Raw genomic sequence first — 22,858 nt, forward strand, 5'->3', positions numbered from 1 at the left:
GATCCTTCCAAGTGATTACATTTCCTAGCTCACCAATTGGTCGTTTGCAGAGTTGATAAAAACAAACCAATTCCCACTGCAGTGTCAGATCATTTAACAGGTTGGAAACTCTTCAGCACATCTCAACAGCATTGTGCACAGTGCAAATGGATTTTATCACTATTGTTTAAGTGTAACCAGACCCTTTCTCCGCAGTGTAACCTGTTAATCGGGTCCTCCGTGCACAATGGACTTACGCACAGCAGATTTTGAACAGGCGCAGGGATGCCAACTCGTGTGTGGTATACACTTTGAGATCACATGTTCAAAATCCTTTTCACATTCACATCAGGAGTGTGGGGCAGGGTACTCACATTGGAGCAGGCCTTAAGTGGAGTGTTGGTGCTTCTAACTGCGCTGGGTGAATGGGTCTAACGTTAAGGTGCACTGCCCTGCATCTGCAGCCTTAGTCTTCTTGCAGGCCTGTCCTCTTGTGTTCCCTCCCACTCCAATGTTACAAATGAGCTTAGAGCTGCTGATTGTAGTTCTTGTTTAAATTGTGCAGCTGAACCTTCCCCTCACCCCCTTAGAGTCCGGCCAACGAACACTAGTCCCCCTCACTGCTGTCTGATTTAATGTCCAAGCATTCCATTACCACTTGTGTGTCTGACAGCCCCGATTCCTAATGCTTGTCAGGATATCAAATCATCATAACAGTTGGCTAATGCTGTATTCTGGGCAGTCCCAGGTTGTGCAGTGGACCAGAGCTAAACGGGCCACTTCCGTCGAGGGGTGGGGGGGAATCTTTTCCTCCAGTGAAATGATCTCCACAAGTTGAAAGGACAAATTTGGTAGTCATCAATTTACAATATCAAGAAGTTTCACTAAGTTGACCTCATGATGATCTGGTTGGGAAATCAAAGCTATTGCCAAGATGAAGTCTACTGTCATCACTAAGCAATTGGTTAAAACTAAGGCATTATCTTCCAGGGTCACTTTACCTGCTTTACAATGGGTTGGGAACCCACGTCCTTAATGCAAGTTGGTATTTTGTGGCTCAGTAATATCATTGTCTTCCTTGACTCTGATCCACCAAGAATTGGCTTGAATCGTGGTGGTCTTGCGCTGGACTTGACAGGTGTACAGGCCCTCGTTAAACTCGTTTGCTACAATACTGAGGTCCTGCCCTTTCACAATGAAGTATCCGGGGACGGAATTAGCCAGTAGTTCCCCATCCTTGTACCAACTGAAAGAAACCAAACCAAATGCTAATCATTGTAAAGGAAGAGGAAGACCTTACATTTATACAACAACTTACTGATCAACTGGAAGTGAAGACAAGTGTAAATCGCACAGCTTATTCTGTACACAGCAAGATCCCACGAAGGACAATGATAATCAATGATCAGTTTTAATGATGTTTTTTGAGGAAAAAATGCCAAAGACCAAATTTGATGTTTGATGTTCACACCAAGAGGGAGGGCATAAAATTCAACTTTGGTATTAGAACATAGAACATAGCACAGTACAGCACAGGAACAGGCCCTTCGGTCCACCACGTTGTGCTGAACTAATTAAACTCAAGGTGACTAATTACACTAATCCCTTCTGTCTGCACATGGTCCATCCCTCCATTCCTGCATATTCATGAGCCTATCTAAGGGCCTTTTAAATGCCTCTATCGTATCTGCCTCCACCACCACCCCAGGCAGCGCATTCCAGGCACCCACCACTCTCTGTGTAAAAAAATCTTGCCCTGCACATCTCCTTTGAACATTCTTCCTCTCACCTTAAATGCATGCCCTCTGGTATGAGACATTTCGACCCTGGGAAAAAGATACTTGCTGTCTACTCTATCCATGCCTGTCATAAGCTTATAAACTTCTATCAGGACTCCCCTCAGCCTCCGCCGCTCCAGAGAAAAAAAGTCCAAGTTTGTCCAACCTCTCCTTATAGCACCTGCCCTCTAATCCAGGCATCATCCTGGTGAACCTCTTCTGAACCCTCTCCAAAGCCTCCACATCCTTCCTATAATGGGGCAACCAGAATTGAATGCAATACTCCAGATGCAGCCTAACCAGGGTTTTATAAAGCTGCAATATCTTGACTCTTGAACTCAATGCCTCGACAAGCATTCCATATTCCTTTTTTACCACCCTATTGACTTGTGTGGCAACTTTCAGGGAGCTATGGACTTGGACCCTAAGATTTCTCTGTGCATCAATGATATTAAATGTTCTGCCATTAACAGTGTCCTGTGCCTTTACATTTGATCTCCCAAAGTGCAACACCTCACACTTGCCCAGATTAAACTACAACTGCCATTTCTCCACCCATATCTACAACTGATTTACATCCCGCTATATCCTTTGGCAATCCTCTAGACTATCCACAACACCACCAACCTTTGCATCATCTGCAAACGTTCTAACCCACCCATGTACATTTTCATCCAAGTCATTTATATATATCACAAACAGCAGAGCTCCCTGTCGATGCAAGGTGAGCAGACACACCCTGCCCACCTTCTGAACACACCAGTCAATTTTCCTTGAAATAAGTGTTGGGGCAGTAAGTTGCTTTGCGTGCAGAATGTCTGACTGATGTGTTTCTGGCTGCTTTGCATCCCTGTTGGAGTTGGGTATTAGAAAGAAATAACTTTGATAATATCCTTCACAGTCTTAGGGCATCCCAGAAGGCTTCTCAGCCATTGAAAGACTTCTGAAGTGTAGCCATGTTGGCATTGTAGGAAACAAGGGCCGCAAATTTGTGCGTAATATGCTTCCACTTACGACAACGTGAAGTTATCTGTTTTACAGATGGCAAGGATAACTGGGAGAATTGCACTATGCCTTTTACATACAAAAGATGGCACTTCCAACAGAACAGCATGCCCTGAGTATTGTAGTAGAATATTCGTCAAGGTGAGGTACTCAAGTCCCTGGAGTGGGAATTGAACACACAATCCTCTGACTGTGAGAATGTTATACACAACCCACTATTTTACTGCCTGACACATCCCACACTAATAGATACCTCAGTATTGATCGGGACTGCATTGAAGGCACTTGAGAGGCAGTTAATTTAAGAGGCACATGAGCAGACAAGGGAATGGAGGGATCGAGACCATGTGCAGGCAGATTGGCATCATGGTCAGCACAGACATCATGGGCTGAAGGGCCTGTTCTTGTGCTATACAAAACGCTGGAGGAACTCAGCAGGTCAGGCAGCATCTACAGAGATAGACAGTCGACATATGTTCTAAATAAATATATACAGATGTTCCTTCAACATCGCTAAAACAAAATCATGGATCTCCCCATTTAAAAATACTGGTGGAACACCTTCACCAGAAGGATTGCAATGGTTAAAGAAGGCAGCTCACTGAGACCTTCTCAAGGATAATTACCAATGGGCAATACTCTGCCAGAGAATTAAAAAACTCCACACTGTTGTTCCTGTACTACAGTGGGAGATAAGACTGTAAGCCAGACACTGGGAAAATCTCCCATTATGGTTCAGTTAACCCTCTGATTACTCTGCAGTACTCAGCAGGCAATTAAATGGTATGATCCAATGAAACTCACCTGACTTTAAGAGAATTTATCCTTGAGGGAGCCTGTCCACAGCGGAAGGTCACAATACGACCTTTGGACACATATTTCATCTTAATATTCTGAGGTAGAGCTGTGGTTGTAATTACTGCATCTGGTGGTTCTGAAAGGAAAGGTTAGAGGTCTATTACTGAACTTTGGTCACCACTGGCTGGTGGCTGTTCATAATCCGGTTCCCCATCTGTTCCCTATTTTGTTAGTGACAGTACGCTGTTAATGGCAAGACCCTTAACAATGTCGATATACAGAGGGATCTTGGAGACCAAGTCCATAGCTCCCTGAAAGTAGTTGCACATTGATAGAGTGGTTAGGAAGGTGTATGGCATGCTTTTCTTTATTAGTCAAGGCACTGAATTCAAGAGTCAGGAAGTTATGTTGCAGCTTTATAAAACTCTGGTCAGGCCGCATCTGGAGTATTGCATTCAGTTCTGGTCGCCCCATTACAGGAAGGATGTGGGGGCTTTGCAGAGGGTTCAGAAAAGGTTCATCAGGATGCTGCCTGGATTAGAGGGCATGTGCTATAAGGAGAGGTCGGACAAACTTGGGTTATTTTCTCTGGAGCGGTGGAGGCTGAGGGGTGATCTGATAGAGGTTTATAAGATTATGGGGGGCACAAATAGAGAAGACAGCCGGTACCTTTTATCCCAGGGTCGAAATATCTAATACTAGAGGCCACACATTTAGGGGTGAGGGGGTACGTTCAATGGAGACATGCGGGCAGTTTTTTTTTACACAGACAGTGGTGGGTGTTGGAATGCACTGCCAGGGGTGGTGGTGGGACAAATACGATTTAGGAGGCTCTTGGATAGGCACATGAATGTGCAGGGAATGGAGGGAGATGGACCTGGGGTGTAGGCAGAGGAGAGTTGTTTAGTTAATTTGTTTAATTATTTGTTTAAATAATTCGGCACAACATGGTGGGCTGAAGGGCCTGTTCCTGTGCTGTAATATTCCATCTTCTATGTTCTATTTGTGAATGTCAATCACATAATTCATTATTGAGCATAAACCATAGAACCATACAGCACAAAACAGGCCCTTCGGCCCACCATGTTGTGCCGTCCATCAAGCCACCCTCACACTACCTAACCCCTTCCTCCCGCATATCCCTCTATCTCACATTCCTCCATGTGCCTATCCAACAAACTCTTGAACCTGTCCAATGTATCTGCCTCCACCACCACCCCAGGCAGCGCATTCCATGCACCAACCACTCTCTGCGTGAAAAACCTCCCCCTGACATCTCCCCTGAACCTCCCACCCAGAACCTTAAAGCCATGCCCTCTCGTCTTGAGCATTGGTGCCCTGAGCATCAGCAAGGATTGTCAATCCAATACTTAATTTTGAAACTGATATGATTGTCAGCCTACTATAGTGGTTTATTTTAATTAAGTATTTATTTTTGAATAAAAATCACTGTGACGTAGCTGGTGGAGCTGTTGCCTAATATCACCAGCAATCCAGGTCCAATCCTGACTTATGGTGCTGCTTGTGCGGAGTTTGCACATTCTCTCCTGTGACAGGGTGGGTTAACCCCGGGTGCTCCAGTTTCCTCCCACATCCCAAAGACGTACAGGATGGTATGTGGTAGGAAACTGGAGCACCCAGGTTCTCTCACACACCTCCTTCTTTCCAAAAACCCCCTCCAGCCTCCCTGTTAGCCGGTTTCTTTCCCCTGGTTCCGTCTGCCTATCACCCACACACTTTGGGAGATCGAACTTGAAGGCAGAATACAAGGTTAATGGCAGGGCTCTTAGCAGTGTGGAGGAACAGAGGGATCTTGGGGTCCACGTCCACAGAACCCTCAAGACTACCGCGCAGGTTGATAAGGTTGTTAAGAAGGCATATGCTGTGTTGGCCTTCATTAGTCAGGGTACTGAGTTCAAGAGCTGCCAGGTAATGTTGCAGCTCTATAAAACTCTGGTTAGACCACACTTGGAATACTGCTGTATTGCTCTATGACTCTGCGAATTCTATTCTCCCCTGGGTACATAGTCCTTCCAGCATTGCTCCTCAAGTCTTTAAATGTGGTGAGTGTTTTTGCCTCTACCGATCTTTCAGGCAGTGAGTTCTGGATCTCTTCCACCTCTGAGTGAAAAATACTTTCCTCATCTCCCTGTAAGCTTCTCCCTCTCACTTTGAGTCAATGACCCTGGCTTGTGAACCTTTGTTAAGGGAAGTAGGTTACTCTATATTCATTCCTCTTGGTACATGTGGCAATATTAAACCAATTTACCTATTTAATAAACCAATACCAATCTCCACCTTGACACTGATCATAGTGGTGTAACCATGCGGATTGGACAGAACGAGAACAGACTTTATCACGGGTGGTTTGGTGGACGTCTCATTGCCATTGCATTAAGCAGACTAGATTCAAACTCACCAAAGCACAGGTCGCACACTTTAGGACAATGCCTCTTCATGAACGAACGTCGCTTCTCACAGAACCCAACGCGAGCCCAGGGATCGCACAGCCTTTTCTTATCAATGCAGCCTGGAAGAGGAGACGCATTACAGTCAGCAGACCAAGACGGAGGGTGGGCGATCGTTCTGTTTTGCTGACCCTCCTCACCGTCTCCCAACCCAGGTCCACACCAACACTGGAGCTGAGAGGTGCACAAGGCCAATTCCCCTGTGGGTAAACAGCACATCTGGGCAGGTGTGGAGAATGGACAACCTGGGCATTGTCACTGCGTGTGACAGCACAGAAGAAACCTGGAACATAGGAGACCTGATAGTTTATAAGATCATGAGGGGCATAGGCAGGGTGAAAGCGCATAGTCGTTTTCCCAGGGAGGGGGTGCTAAAAGCAACAGAGCACATGTGTAAGATCAGAGGTGAGAGATTTAAAAGGGACATCAGGGGCAGCTTCTTCACACAAAGGGTGGTGCGTATTTGGAATGAGCTGCCAGAAATAGTGGTTGAGGCGGGCACGTTTGCAACGTTTAAAAGCCATCTAGATAAGTCCATGGATAGAAGAGGTTTAGAGGGCTATGGGCCAAACGCGGGCAGATGGGACTAGCATGGATGAGTTGGGCCAAAGGGCCTGCTTCCATGCTATATGACTCTATGACTCTAAAACAGCAGCAGAAAAACAGGCACAGAAGCATAAACATGTGAAAGGCCAATTTTCTACAGATAATGGATAAACATTGAATAGAGAAGGATTTGAGAGAGTGTGAGGAAAGGTACATTGTGGGTTACTTTCGCCAGATTAGCACAGAGAAAGAAGGTTTTAATTTCTATGGCGCCTTTCACGGCATCTTAAAGCATTTCACAAGCCATTGAAATTTTGACCTTAATAGTGAAAGTGACACGCAATGTGTGAACAGCAAGCTCCCATTAAAACTAAATGATAATGACCAAAAAATCTTGTGTCCAAAATCTGGACTAAACTGTAATTTTTTCTTTAATGCCATATGATCCAAACCAGGAGTTTCTAGCCACAAGCAACACAAACCTGCTGAAGGAACTTGGTGGGTCAGGCAGCATCTGTGGAGGCAGAGGGATGCTCGATGTTTCAGGTCGAGACCCTGCATCAGGAGTGAGGCCGATGAAGGGTCTCAGCCCACAGTGTTGACCATCCCTCTGCCTCCACAGATGCTGCCTGACCCACGAGTTCCTCCAGCAGGTTTATTTTGCTGCAGATTCCAGCACCTCTTGTGTCTCCACTTCGAGTCACAACCCACCTCAGTGCGTCTGATGGTCTCGCAGCCCCCTAATGACATCAGTTTACCATACAGTCCATGTTTCTATGAGCCGTGACGTAAGTTGGTACTGGTTGGTAAGTTGGTTCTGCCCAGGACCCCAAGAAACTGCAGAGAGTTGTGGACACAGAGCACATCACAGACACCAGCCTCCCCTCCATGGACTCTGTCTACACTTCTCGCTGCCTCAGTAAAGCAGCCAACATAATCAAAGACCCCACCCACCCCGGACATTCTGTCTTCTCCCCTCTCAGGCAGAAGATACAAAAGCCTAAGAGCATGTACCACGAGGCTCAAGGACAGCTTCTATCCCGCTGTTATAAGACTATTGAACAGTTCCCTAGTACGATAAGATGGACTCTTGACCTCACAACCTACCTCATTATGGCCTTGCACCTTATTGTCTGCCTGCACTGCACTTTCTCTGTAACTGTAACACTTTATTCTGCATCAACTGACACAAAATTCTGGAGGGACTCAGCAGGTCAGGCAGCATCTATGGAGGGAAATAAATGGTTGACATTTCGGATCAAGACCCTTCATCAGGACTGGAACATCGACTATTTATTTCCCTCCATAGACGCTGCCTGACCTGCTGAGTCCCTCCAGAATTTTGTGTGTGTTGCTCCAGATTCCAGCAACTGCAGAATCTCTTGTGTCTATTCCGCATTCTGTTCTTGTTTTCCCTTGATGTACTGATGTAATGAAATGATCTGTATGGACAGCATGCAGAACAAAGTTTTTCACTGTACCTCGGTACATGTGACAATAATAAACCAATTTACCAATTTACCAATTACCAGAAAACCACTGCTATTTCAAAGTCACAAAACAAAGGTTTGACGGGCCAAGTGGTCTACTCCTGCTCTTATTTTCTTGTGCGCAGACCAGAATAACAGCTAATCATACACACCTCTGTGTTAGTACACAATTCACCCACCGTAGAGTCTCTGGATTCCCCAGATGTCATCCTGTGTGATCCGTCGCTGCCCTGTGTACGTTGCATTGGGGTGCATCAGTGCACTCATGTTGCGGGAGTGCATCAGCCCAAGTGCATGCCCAATCTCATGAGCTGCAACCTGGACCAAGTCATTCAGCCAAACACCTGTCAACAGGGCAGAGTAAACCACACAGGGGTTAACCACTAATCCATGACAATTACTTTTTATGCTCTACAGTAGCTACTTTCATCAGACAGTCTGGACACCATTTCAATGCACGTACCTGTCCAACTGCCTATTAACCATTGCAATTGAATCCACCTCTACCAATTCTATGTCCATTCCATATACCCGCCACCCTCTGTGTGAAAAAGTTGCCCCTCAGGTCCCCTTTAAGTCATGATGAAAAACACGATGATGCTGGAGGAACTCAGAGCAGGCCAGGCAGCATCCGTGGACAAAAGCAGGCGGTCAACGTTTCGGGTCAGGGACCCTTCCTCAGGACTGAAGATAGGGAAAGGGGAAGCCCGATATATAGGAGGGAAAAGCAGAGCAGTGATAGGTGGACAGAAGAGGGGAGGTGGGGTGGGCACAGGGTGGTGATAGGTAGATGCAGGTAAGAGATAGTGATGGGCAGGTGCGGGGGAGGAGGGGAGAGGAGATCCACCGGGGGATGGCTCAAAGGTAAGGAAGGAAGAAGGGGAGTAGGAAAAAGAGAAGGCGGCTAGGAAAGGGAAGAAAAGAAGAGGCAGGGTTGTTGGGTGTGTGTGGGGGTGGTTGTGGGGATTACCTAAAGTGGGAGAATTCAATGTTCGTACCGTCAGGCTGCAAGGTTCCAAGACGGAAAATGAGGTGATGTTCCTCCAGCTTGCGCTTGGACTTCTCCTGGCAGTGGAGGAGGCCGAGGGCTGACGTATCAGTGATGGTGTGGGAGGGGGAGGTGAAGTGACTGGTAACGGGGAGATGCAGGTCGCGGTTACGGACGGAGCGCAGGTGTTCTGCGAAGTGGTCACCTAGTCTGTGTTTGGCCTCACCAATGTAGAGCAAAGGCAACCTCTTGAGATGCATAAGTACCCTAACCCTCAACAACATTTTTAGGGGGGAGGCTGTTCCAGATTCCCACTGCCCTGTGAAGGAGAGAAGCATTGCGGAGACAAATCTTGGGACTGGGACTAACTGGACTATTCTTGGAAGGAGCTGAGGCACACTCAGTGGGTCGAATAGCCTTGTCTGGGGCTGCAGCATGTTATGAACCTCTGAATATTTGTACGTCTTGACATCATCTGTGAATGGGCTGATTCTAATTTTACAGTCACACCTTTGACAGTCATACAGCACGGAAACAGGCCCTTCAGCCCACTGTGTCTGTGCTGACCACTGAGCACCCACTTACACAAATCTTTTTTAACTCCCCCCACATTCCCATCAACTGCCCCCAGATTCTGCCACTCACTATACAGCAGGGGCGATTTGCGGCGGCCAATTAACCTGCACATCTTTGGGATGTGGGAGGGAACCGGAGCATCCGGAGGGAACCCAAACAGTCACAGAGGGGACATGCAAACTCCACGCAGACAGCGCCCAAGGTCAGGATCGAACCGGGGGTCACTGGAACTGTGAGGCAGCGGCTCTACCTGCTGTGCCACTGTCCTGCCCACTTCACAATGCCAGAATGGAAGCAAGCTCTACATCACCGAGTCTGAAATAAAGTTAACGTAGTGGGAAGTTTTATAATTCACGGCACAGTTGTCCATCATATTAAACGCACGTTTCAAACATTGTAGTGGAATGGTTAATCCTATCTGCTGTAAATTTGGTTAAATTTAACCACAACATTCACTGTCTCTTCGACTGATTACTCAAGCCCCATTACCGCAGCAATGTTTCTATCTCCTTCTCTCTCTACAGCTCCTCGCCCCATCTGCTACTGGATCTCCGCAGGAACCATCTTCTTCCAGTGTGGTCACCTGGCTGCTCTGTTCCTGCCAGGAAAATAGCAATTGAAACGGGAACAAAGCAAACACCAGGGGCTCACTGCCAGTGGAACAGTCAGCTTCTTTTCCAGTTACACTTAACCCTCTGTCTGTATTGCAAGGCCTCAGTGACTGAAGTGCATTGAAAGAAGAAGGAGCAGACTCACATTGCTACAGCACCTCATTGAGTCCTCACTGAGGGGTCAGCGGTGGAAAGGATGAGCAGCTTCAAGTTCCTGGGCATCAACATCTCAGAGGATCTATCTTGGGTCCAACACGTTGATGCAATCACCAAGAAGGCGTGCCAGTAGCTCTACTTCATTCGGAGTTTGAGGAGATTTGGTCTGTCACCAAAGACTCTTGTAAATGGTGGGGAGCATTCTGACTGGTTGCATCACCGCCTGGTGTGGAGGCTCCAATGCACAGGATCGCAAGAGGCTGCAGAGGGTTGTAGACTCAGCCAGCTCCATCACGGGCACAATCCTTCCCACCATTGAGGACATCTTCAAGAGTCAGTACCTCAAGGAGGTGGAATCCGTCACTGAGGACCCTCACCATCCGGGACATGCCCTCTTCTCGTTACTACCATCAGGGAGGAGGTACAGGAGCCTGAAGACCCACACTCAACGATTCTGAAACAGCTTCTTCCCCTCCGCCATCAGATTTCTGAACGGTCCATGAACCAATGAACACTACCCCATTGTTCCTCTTTTGCACTATTTATTTATTTTTGTAACTTATAGTAATACTTTATGCCTTTCACTGTATTGCTGCCGCAAAACTACAAATTTCACGACGTATGTCAGTGCTAATAAACTCAACTCTCACAATGTAGGGATGTTCCAAAGCCATTTATAACCACCGAGGTACCTTGGGCCTCACGGTGGTGCAGCGGGTAGTGCTGCTGCCCCACAGTTCTAGTGACCCAGTTTCGACCCCGACCTCCAGTGCTGTCAGTGTGGAGTCTGCACGTCCTCCCTGTGGCCACGTGGGTTTCCTCCGGGTGTTTTGCTTCCTCTCATGTCCCAAAGATGCGTGCGTTTGGGAGGTTAATTGCTAACTGCAAATCACCCCAAGGTTGGATGGGCGGCAGGAGATCAAGGGTGGGGCTGGGGTTGGGGGGGTGGGAGGGGTAGAGCTGATAGTCATGTGACCGGAAAATAATGGGACTGGTGGGAAAGCCCTTTAAATACATGAAGTGTAAGGTGATTGTGAAGTGTAGTCACTGTTGCAAAGTGTGCAAAGTGTGCACAGCAAGATCCCACAGGCTGCCATGGTGAAAGGTGGAAAATCTGTTCTTTATTGATAATTACTTGTGAGGTAAATAATTGGGGCCACTGGATCCTGAGGGAAATCAGTCCTTCTTCAGAAATAGAGCCCTGCGATCTCTTACATTCTAGTTTAGTTTGTCGAGTTTATTGTCAGATGCACAAGTCCACGTGTACACAGGTGCAATGAAAAACTTACTTGCAGCAGCATCACAGGCACAGAGCATCAGATACACAACATTCACAGGAAAAACATGAATTAACAATAAAAGTTATACAAAATTAGACAAAAAAACACAATTAGAACAAAAAAAAATTTTAGTGCAAAGTAGTCAGACTGTTGCTAAACTGTGGTGATTAGGGTGCAGGTTGGTTCAAGAACCGAATGGTTGAAGGGAAGTAGCTGTTCCTGAACCTGGTGGTGTGGGACTTCAGGCTTCTGTACCTCCTGCCCGATGGTAGCTGCAAGAAGATGGCATGGCCCGGATATTGGGGCATTGGGAAGATGGGGGCATTGGTTTAATCTGAAGGGCAGGACTTCTGACAGCTCTCCCTGGACACTGCACTGGGAGTTACAACCTAGAAAACTCTACAGCACAGGAACAGGCCCTTCAGCCCACCATGCTCATGCTGACCATCAAGTACCTGTCCACACTAATCCCATTTCCCAGCACTTGGGTCAATCCTTCGGTGCTCTGGTGATTCAGGTGCTCATTTAGATACTTCTTAAAGGCTGTGAGATTATCTGCTTCCACCGTCCCCTCAGGTAGTCCGTTCCAACTTCTAACCACCTTCTGGGTGAAAATATTCTTCATCAGACCCTTCTATACTTCTTACCCCTTATCCTAAAACCATGCCTCCTAGTTTTAGATGCTTCTTCTCTGGGGAAAGCTTCCTACTGTCTAAACTATTTATGCCCCTCACGAGTTCCTGGAAGCAACCTCAGTTCATTCTCTCTTCTCCCTTCTCCTGTCAGGAAGAAGATACAAAAATCTGAGAGCATGTACCACCAGGCTTAAGAATGGCTTTATCCCACTGCTATCAGACCCTCTCATACACTAACGGATGAATTCTTGATCTCCCAATCTACCTCCTCGGGGCCCTTGCACTTTATTTGTCTACGTACATTCTCTGTGGCAGTAACACTATAATCTGCATCCTGTTTTCATTTTTACTACCTCAATGTACTTACAGATGGAATGATCTGACTGGATAGCACATGAACAAAAATCTTTTCACTGTATTTCAGTCCATGTGACCATAATAAAACCAATACCAAAACCCTTGTACTACCTCGATGTACTGATGTTGTGAAATGATCTGTATGGTTGGCATGCAAAACAAAGTTTTTCACTGTACCTCGGTACATGTACCAATATTAGGCCAATACCAATAATAAACCAATACCAATACCATTTTGGAAAGTCAAACTAGAGAAGGATTTGAATGGTGGGGCACTAGAGAGTGTAATGGAACAGAGGGACCTAGGAGTACAAGTGCATAGTTCATTGAAAGCAGCGTCACAGGTAGACAGGGCGGTAAAAAAGGTGTTTAGCATGCTGGCCTTCATCGTCAGGGCATTGAGTATAGGAGTTGGGACATTAGGTTGCAGTTGTATAAGTCGGTGGTGAGGCCACACTTGGAGCACTGTGTAGAGTTTTGGTCACCCTGTTATAGGAAAGGCGTGGCTAAACTGGAAAGAGTTGCAGATTTATGAGGATGTTGCCAGGACTTGAGGGCCTGAGTTGTAGGGAGAGGTTGGCCAGGCTAGGTCTTTATTCCTTGGAGCACAGGAGAATGAGGAACGACCTTATAGAAATGTTTAAAATTATGAGAGGCATAGATAAGGTGGACGGTAACAATCTTTCCCCAGGGTAGGGGAGTCCAAAACTAGGGGGCATAGGTTTAGGGTGAGAGGGGAAAGATTTAAAAGGGACCTGAGGGGCAATATTTTCATGCAGAGGGTGGTGAGTATATGGAACGAGCTGCCAGAGGAAGTGGGTGAGGCAGGTACAACAGTATCATTTAAGAAGCACTTGGATAGGTACATGGAGGGGCGGGGTTTGGGAGGGATATGGGCTGAACGCTGGAACGTGACTAGCTGGGTGGGCACCATAGTCAGCATGGACTGGTTGGGCCGAAGGGCCTGTATCCATGCTGTATTGCTCTGTAATAAACCAAGACCAATACCAACACCCACTGAGCCATTACAAACACCATCTTGCTGCCAGTACCTTGCTTCCAGCTGAATCGGGACTTGCCCAGAATCCAGAACTCGTGATTATCAAAGTGAATCTCTCCGAGTGGTGGCAGGAAGGCGTGTGCCAACTCTCCGTTGAGTCCGTCGAAGCAGGGGTGGAGAGGGGCAAACCAGCAGTCAGTGTGGTTGAACGTGTAAAACCCTGAAATGCATATAAATTTAGATGTAAAGAAAAGATCCACTTTCCCGTGATCTGAGAAGAAGATTTTCTGCAGGATGTAACGGGTAATGAGAGACCCAGGAGACTGCAGATGCTAGGATCTGGAGCAATACACGAAACGCTGGAGGAACTCAGCGGGTCAGGCAGCATCTGTGGAGGGAAATGGACCGTCGACGTTTCAGGCTGAGACCCTTCATCAGGACTGAAAGATAGAGGGGAGATAGCCGGTATAAAGGGGTGGAGCAAGAGCTGACAGGTGATGGGTGGATTCAGGTGAGGGGGATGATAGGAAGATGGGGGGGGGGGGTTCGTGGGAATGAGTGGGAAGATTAATCAGCCTCTTGTATAACGGTGTGTAAAATCATGAGGGGCATAGATAAGGTGAACGCACGCAGTCTTTTTCCCAGGGAAAGGGAACCAAAAACTAGTGCACACGGTGTAAGGTGAAAGGAGACCGATTTAAAAGTGACCTGGGGTGCAAATTCTTCACGCAGAGGGTGGTGCGTGTATGGAGTGAGCTGCCAGAGGAAGTGGCTGAGGCAGGTACAATTACAATGTTTAAAAGACATTTGAATAAGGACATGGATAGGAAAGGTTTAAAGGGAGACAGGCCAAGCTAGGGTAAATGGGACTGGAATCTGGGTCAGCATGGACGAGTTGGGCTGAAGGGCCTGTTTCTGAGCTGAATTAATCTATGAGTCTGTAAGTTACTGCTTTGTGGAGCCAAAAATAACCGAAGGGCAGTTGGTGGGCATGTGAGATAATAGTGCGATAAGGGCAATGAAATGCTACTTCTATCATTCAGCCACCGAAGAGTTAATCGCCTTGCTGTGATGCAAGAGTCACAAGTAGGTCGGTCTAGGCAAGGAAGCCGCGTTTGATTCCTGCTATTTCCCAGGGCTTTTGAACCAGCTGGATTTTTACAGCAACCCACAGCTTTTTTTTTGCTTCCAAGCTCCCACAGGAGGAATTTGAATTCAGTTTGCTGGAATATTACTCCCCACTCCTGGATTTAGTGGTCAAGTAACAAACCCACTTACAAGACAGTTCAGGGAGGCAGCTCAGTCCCCTTTTCCCAAGGGCAGTCGGGGATGGGTGACAAATCCTGGCCTTGTCAGCGATGCCTAGAGTCCAAAATAATGTAACAGATGAGGCCACCTTTCAAATATTGGTTGATAATGCTGAAAAAACATAATCACATTTAGAACCTGGGTGGAGGTTGGTGGGAATGTGGAGAGACTCGATTACAGGGAAGATTAGGAGAGAAATGGGATTGCATTGAGACTCGATGGGCTGAATGGCCCCCTTCTGTGTCAAATGGGGATTATAAAGTCAATGCTTAAAGCAAAATGGTTCTGAGTAAAAGGAAGCGGAAAGAGCTCAGTGCCCACCAATGGTGATATCTGCATCCTTTTGTGCTGGGACCTCAGTGAAGGTGAGAGGTGAGACATCGCTCCACATTACAAAGGCGATTGCAATGGCTTTCCTGGTGTCATCTTTGTTCAGAGTGCTTGGAAACTTCACGATCCTGTGAAGGAAGGAAAGTGGTTCAGTGATCACTTGTGTAAGACACCCTCCCTCTAGTCTACTGCTTCATTCTGGTCTCAGGACTTGTTCACAGACTCATAGAATCATGCAAGCACAGTAAATGGGTCCTGTGGCCCACCTTGTCCATACTGATCATTCTGCCGTACATTAATACCATTTTCTCTGTATTAGGTCCATATCCCTCTCTGCCTTTCCTATCCAAAATGCCTTTCAAACATTGTGTCTGTCTTCACTTCCTCTGGCAGCTCGTTCCACATGTTCCATATAACCCACCACCCTCTGCATGAGAAACACACCCCTCAAATCTCTTTAAACTTCTCCCCTTTCACCATAAAGCTGCGCCCTCTAGTTCTCCAGCCCTCTGGGCAACAGTGAATAATCCAACCATCATATATCTCTCCTCCTTTCATCTCCAATTAAAGAAAGCAAACGTCACTCACGTTTGTCTTAGAGAGGTAGAAAAGTCCCTAACGTAGTCTCTGTGCTGTCATTGGGATTTCTGTAAAATGTGTCTAAGGCTAGCTATCAAACGGCTAATTCCAAAGTTATCTACCAGAAGTCACCAGAAATTAAACTTGCTCTCAGGAACATAAAGTGAAAGAAATCTATACTCAGCAATTTACTGTTTTCTGTCTGATAGGACAATTCGAATGCACAGGAACGCAAGAAGCTGCAGAGAGTGGTGGACTCTGCCCAATACACTGGGTACAGTCTGTCCCTGTGTAACACTGGGGAGCAGTACATTGGGTACAGGTCTGTCCCAGTGTAACACTGGGGACCCAGTACACTGAATACGGGTCTGTCCCTGTCTAACACTGGGGACCAGTACACTGAGTAGAGGTCTGTCCCTGTGTAACACTGGGGACCAGTACACTGGGCACAGGTCTGTCCATGTGTAACACTGCGGACCATTACACTGGGTACGGGTCTGTCCTTGTCTAACACTGGGGAGCAGTACACTGGGTACAGGTCTGTCCCTGTGTAACACTGCGGACCATTACACTGCGTACGGGTCTGTCCCTGTCTAACACTGGCGACCAGTACACTGAGTAGTGGTCTGTCCCTGTGTAACACTGGGGACCAGTACACTGGGTACAGGTCTGTCCCTGTGTAACACAGGAGACGTGCTATTGATTACTGTCTATTGAGACAGCTCCATCACCTGCATAAAGCCAGGGAAGGACTAGCGGATGTGGTCATTGTGTTTAGAGAGATTTGAGGGAATGATTTGATAGTCACTAAAGGACAGTATTAATGATTATGAGAGGTCATCATCCTAAAATGTCAACTCTGCTTCTCTCTCCGCAGATGCTGCCTAACCTGCTGAGTACTATCAGCATATTCTATTTTTACTTCAGATTTCCAGCACCTTTTATGTTAAAGACTGAGCTATCAGTTTACTGTCTGAATTTTCCCACTGCCTTTGAAAACCAGTTTGGTTCAGTGGGGCTAGTGTCCCTGGGGTAAAGTCTGCCTATTGCAGTGGTTCACTCACTTGTAGGTGATGTTGAAGTGATCCCACTTGTGGAGCAAGGGGTTAATGGCGTAACGCTTCCTGCGCACCAGAAATGTGTTGGGCAGCTCTTCCGGTGAGGTAGGGATCTGGTAGGATTTCCTGAGTGCAGCTCTCCCTCCTTCCTGCAAATGTAATGGAAATGATGCAGTTAGACAGAAAAGGCTCTAGTGAAGGCTCTCGATATTCTGGGTGGTGGGATCTCCTCTGACTTTCCCACTTCCAACATAAATAACTCTAGATTTCCAGCACCTGAGAACAGGGAGATGGGAAGGACTCAAAAGCATGCAACCAGACAGCACCATCTTCATTACAAACTATTAACATGTCAAAACCCATCAATCTCTGAAGTTTAGTCCTGTCCCCAAAATTATCTCATAGTGGAGTTCTGAAGACCACATCCAACAACTTGGTATTGGTATTGGTATTGGTTTATTATTGTCACTTGTACCGAGGTACAGTGAAAAGCTTGTCTTATAAACTGATCGTACAGGTCAATTCATTACACAGTGCAGTTACATTGTTAGTACACCCGAAACCCCATCATTAACCAAAGTCACACCATAACATTGGCTATAGTAATGCCAACTATACTTGGCTAGACCCCACCAATTGGTCTCCTGTCTCCAGCCTCCTCCCACTGGCTACCCTACACAACAGTCTACACTGTGCCCAGCAAATTGGGAAGGGGATAATTGGTCATTGGTTTATTATTGTTACATGTACTGAGGTACAGTGAAAAGCTTTAGTTTGTGTGCCATCCAGAGAGATCATTTCATCACATTGAGGTAGTACAAGGGAAAACAATAACAGAAGGCAGAATAAAGTGTTACAGATACAGAGAAAGTGCAGTGCAGACAGACAATAAGGTGCAAGGTCACAACGAGGTAGATTGTGAGGTCAAGAGTCCGTGGTCAAAAGGTCAAGGGTGTCCAGAATGCGCTGCCGGAGGTGATAGTGGAGGTAAACACAATAGAGGCGTTTAAGAGGCTCTTAGATAGGCACATGAATGTGCAGGGAATGGAGGGAGATGGACCTTGTGTAGGCAAGTTTATTGAGGTAGTACAAAAGGAAAGAAAACAGAATGCAGAATATAGAGTTACAGTTACAGCGAAAGTGTAGCGCAGGTAGACAAGTAAAGTGCAAGGGCCACAACAAGGTAGATTGAGAGATCAAGAGTTCTTCTTTATCATACAGGAGTTCTGATCAAGAGGCCTGTAACAGTGGGATAGAAGCTGTTCTTGAGCCTGGATATATGTGTTTTCAAGTTTTGTATCTTCTGCCTGACAGAAGGGGGGAGAAGAGAGAATGACTGAGTTTGGAAAGGTCTTTGATTATGTTGGCTGTTTTGCCAAGGCAGCAGGAAGTGCAGGAAGAGTCAACAGAGGGGAAACTGGTTTCCTGGATGGACTGGGCTGTGCTAAACACTCTAATACACACTTGGATGGTAATTGATTATCAGTCAAACTATTTTTAAAGATATCTCCAAAACCTTTTGTAATTAATGAGGGCGATCAAGGAAAATTTAGTAAAACAAAAATGCACAACTTTGAAAACCACTGTGATTTTTTTTTCACCCCAGGACTTACATGCCCTATTGCATTGATAATTAATTTCTGGAGTCTATCTTTCCGAGTTGGAAAAAAGATTTGTGGAAGCCACAGAGAAAATAGCATAAATTCCAGAAGAGAGGGATTTACCCTGGTCACTGAAATATCCGGGAACTAAACATCTTGGTAAGATTTTACTTGCATAGAACGTTAGAGGACCCCAACTTTAGGACACAGTTAGAAACAGGAATATGGCAGTTTTTACCGACAGCTGCCTTAATATTTATTATTTTATGAAATATCTTTTTGGATGAAGTCAAAAATATATTAAAGCAGTTATACAAGCTGTAAAAAAATGTATAATTCCTGAATCTTGATGTTATGGTTTTCCCAAAAGAAAGCATCAACATTTGTCTTTCTGTGAATTGACTGCTAGTTTATTTTTTTGGGGTGAATATTTGCAAAATTCTTTCTTACCAGCTCGATCTTCCACGTGGGGAAAGCTTCAACATGATGGGGGAACAGCAAGAATATCCACAGCAAAAGAAACAAAGGAAAGCTCCAAGAAAACGATTCAGAATTAGCCCTTTTACACTGGTAACTCATTTCCAAAAACTTCATCCACATTTCACTCCACAGACAGCCAGCAATGCCTCTTAAGTAAATGCAAAGGTAAAAGTTTCACCCGTTGCTGAAACGATAGTCGTTTGAGTCCCCGTTAGCAGTGAGTTAGCAACAAGACCCTGCATATTTCTGTTCTCAGCATTGTTATAACATTCGCAGATATGCCAGGAGTGGCTCACAGCCCTCAAAGGCAAGCCCTTTCTCAGTCTCACCTCTCTAGATTGAAACCAGCTGTAAGAAATCAGAGAAGACAGCAAGGGCAGTCTCATGCCAGCACAGAAATGCTGTGTCTTTGTTTAATTTAGAACAGAGAACAGTCCAGCACAGGAACAGGCCCTTCGGCCCACAATGTTGTGCTAACTTAATTAAACTAGTAATTAAACAGTAGAGCAACACTATGACCACTTTGATCACTTTGCACCAAAATGGACTTTGTTTTGTTCTAATTGTGTTCTTTCTTGTAAAAATTGTGTTTAATTGATATTTAATTTATGTTTTTCTTATGAGTGTTGTATTTCTGTTGCTATGTGCCTGTGATGCTGCTGCAGGTAAGTTTTTCATTGCACCTGCGCACACGTGGACTTGTGCACATGACAATAAACTTGACTTTGACTTTAAATTCTCAACTAAAACCCTTCTGCCTACACAAGGTCCATATCCCTCCATTCCCTGCTCATTCATGTGCCTGTCTAAAAGCCTCTTAAATACGTCTATTGTGTTTACCTCCACTACCACCCCTGGCAATGCATTCCAGGCACCCTTGACCTTTTGACCACGGACTCTTGACCTCACAATCTACATCGTCATGGCCCTTGCACCTTATTGTCTGCCTGCACTGCACTTTCTCTGTATCTGTAACACCTTATTCTGCATTCTGTTATTGTTTTCCCTTGTGAACCGACGTGATGAAATGCTCTGTATGGATGGCATGCAAAACAAAGTTTTTCGCTGTAACTTGGTACATGACAATAATAAACCAATTTACCACCTTACCAATTTACCCACCGCCCTCTGTGTAAAAATCTTGTCTCACACATTCTCCTTTAAACGCCCCCTCTCACCTTAAATGCACATCCTCTAGTATTTGACATTTCTACCCGGCAGAAAAAGATTTTGACTGTCCTCTCTATCTAAGCCTCTCTTAATTTTATGAACTTCCATCAGGTATTTCCTCAGTCTCCACCACTCCAGAGCGAACAACCCAAGTTTGTCCAGTCTCTAGATTAGTAATCCGATTTGTGGAATATTTCTGCCACTGGAAGGATTTCTGCACATGGGTTTAAGAGACAAGTTCCCTCTGGTGACTGAATATCCTCAGTATTAATTCTGCACTTCCATTAACTATTCACTTATCTCTGTAGACATTTTGGCAGCAAATCAGTTAATGTTCGTCTTGTTTGCAATAGGGTGGTTGTTAGTTGAAGTCCCACCTCACCACGTGGTATTTAATGGGTGCTGCACTGTTTGGTGAGACAATGAGATTCCCATCTCCCTTCTCACTGGTATCTTTTGAAGAAGAGCAAGAGAGTTTAACCTAACACCCTGGCCAAACCTACATCACAGAAACTAAAATTATATTACTTGCAAGGGCCATCTTATGCTGGATTGGTGCTGGGTATCTCTGGTGATAACTGCAGTCTCTGTTTTCATCACAAACATTCGCTCTGTTCTTTCCGCCCTTCCCTCTCTCTGCAACTTAAACCACTTTTGTCTTCTCATTTTCCCCATTCGACAAAGGTTCTTTGACCTGAAACGTTAACCCTGTTTCTCTCTCCACAGATGCTGTAGAGGATTTCCAGCACTTTAGTTCTTAGAGTGGAGAAAAAACTTCATCACTTAGATTGAAGTGAAAGCTCCCTACTCTCGAGAGCTGAGGAGGCTTAGTCACTGAGTGCTCTCCCAGGCTGACATTTATACACTATGGGAATAGGACTAGACAGGTAAAGGGACCACCTGCTTTATTCCTGTTTGTGGTCCTTGTGGAGAGGTCTACGGAAGGTATCCCAGGGTTTGGAGCCTTGGCAGTTGAAAATACAGCTGATAAATGAAGAGGAATTATATCTGCACAAGGAGACCTAATTGGAGGAGTGCAGAGTTGGGAAGGCTGGAGGAGATTACTGGGATACATAAGGTGATGCCATCGATGGACTTGGAAATGAGAGTGAGAATTTTGTACTCGTTGCTAAAATGGGAGCCAGTGTAGGTTAGTAAACTATTGGGTGAACAGCATTTGGAGTCATAGAGCTAATACAGCACAGAAACAGGCCCTTCAGCCCAACTCGTCCATGACAACCAAGATGTCTATCCGAACGTCCCATTTGCCCGTGTTTGGCCCATATCCCTCTAAACCTTTCCTATCCATGTCTAAATGTTTTAAACATTACAATTGTACTCACCTCTGCCACTTCTTCTGCAGCTCGTTCCATATACCCACCACCCTCCGAGTGAAAAAGTCTCCCCTCAGGTCCCTTTTAAATCTTTCCTCATTCACCTTAAATCTATGTACTCTGGTTTCAGAATCCCCAGCCCTGGGAAATAAACTGTCATCATTCAATCTGTGCCCCTCATGATTTCATGCTCCTCCATAAGATCATCCCACATTCTCCTACACTCCAATGAAGAAGATCCCGACCTGCCCAACCTCTCTCCATAACTCAATCCTTCGAGTCCCGGCAACATCCTTGCCCACCCTCTCCCATCCTCTGGCACTTCTCCCCTCTCTCCCTCTCCACCATCCAAGGACCTAAGCAGCCCTTGCAGGTGAGGCAGAGGTTCACCTGCACCACTTCAAACAGGGTCTACTGCATCCGGTGCTCCCAATGTAGCCTCCTCTATGTTGGTGAAACTAGGCGTAGTCTAGGCGACCATTTTGTGCACCGTCTGTAACGGCCATCTTGAGTTTCTGCTCGGATGTCACCTTAAGCAAAAGACATACTGCTGGGGGAAATAAGCAGGTTGAGCAGCATCTGTGGAGGCAAAGGGATGGTCAACGTTTCAGGTCGCTTGGTACCTCCACAGCTGCTGCATGACCAGCTGAGTTCTTCCAGCAGATTGTGTTGGTCAAATCGCGTAGATGCCACGGCCAAGAAAGCTCACCAGCGCCTCTACTTCCTCACGAGGCTAAGGAAATTTGGTTTGTCCCCTTTGACTCTCACCAACTTTTACCGATGCACCATAGAAAGCATCATATCAGGATGTATCCCGGCTTGGTACGGCAACTGCTCTGCCCAAGACCGCAAGAAGCTGCAGAGAGTTGTGGACACAGCCCAGAGCATCACGGCCACCAGCCTCCCTTCCTTAGACTCCGTCTTTACTTCTCGCTGTCTTGGTGAAGCAGCCAGCATAATCAAAGACCCCACCCACCCGGGACATTCTCTCTTCTCTCCTCTTCCATCGGGTAGAAGATACAGGAGCCTGAGGGCACGTACCACCAGACAAGGACAGCTTCTACCCCACTGTGATAAGACTATTGAACGGTTCCCTTATACAATGAGATGAACTATGACCTCATGATCTACCTTGTTGTGACCTTGCACCTTATTGCACTGCACTTTCTCTGTAGCTGTGACACTTTACTCTGTACTGTTATTGTTTTTACCTGTACTACATCAATGCACTCTGTACTAACTCAATGTAACTGCACTGTGTAATGAATTGACCCGTATGATTGGTTTGTAAGACAAGTTTTTCACTGTACCTCGGTACAAGTGACAATAAT

General features: G+C 46.0%; 1 protein-coding gene across 1 annotated transcript; it reads right to left on the bottom strand.

Moving 5' to 3' along the window:
* Positions 1-1,011: 1,011 nt before the first annotated feature.
* Positions 1,012-19,122, bottom strand: mmp23bb (matrix metallopeptidase 23bb). Its single transcript, XM_052018659.1, has 8 exons — positions 18,994-19,122; positions 16,949-17,091; positions 15,297-15,433; positions 13,720-13,887; positions 8,244-8,408; positions 5,980-6,090; positions 3,567-3,696; positions 1,012-1,225 (listed from the first exon to the last, which is right to left on the bottom strand). The coding sequence occupies exons 1-8, from the start codon at positions 19,120-19,122 to the stop codon at positions 1,012-1,014; spliced, it is 1,197 nt and encodes a 398-aa protein (XP_051874619.1).
* Between the last annotated feature and the right edge of the window lie 3,736 nt (positions 19,123-22,858).

This window comes from Pristis pectinata, chromosome 6 (genome assembly GCF_009764475.1).
Source record: "Pristis pectinata isolate sPriPec2 chromosome 6, sPriPec2.1.pri, whole genome shotgun sequence".
NCBI classification, from domain to species: domain Eukaryota; kingdom Metazoa; phylum Chordata; class Chondrichthyes; order Rhinopristiformes; family Pristidae; genus Pristis; species Pristis pectinata.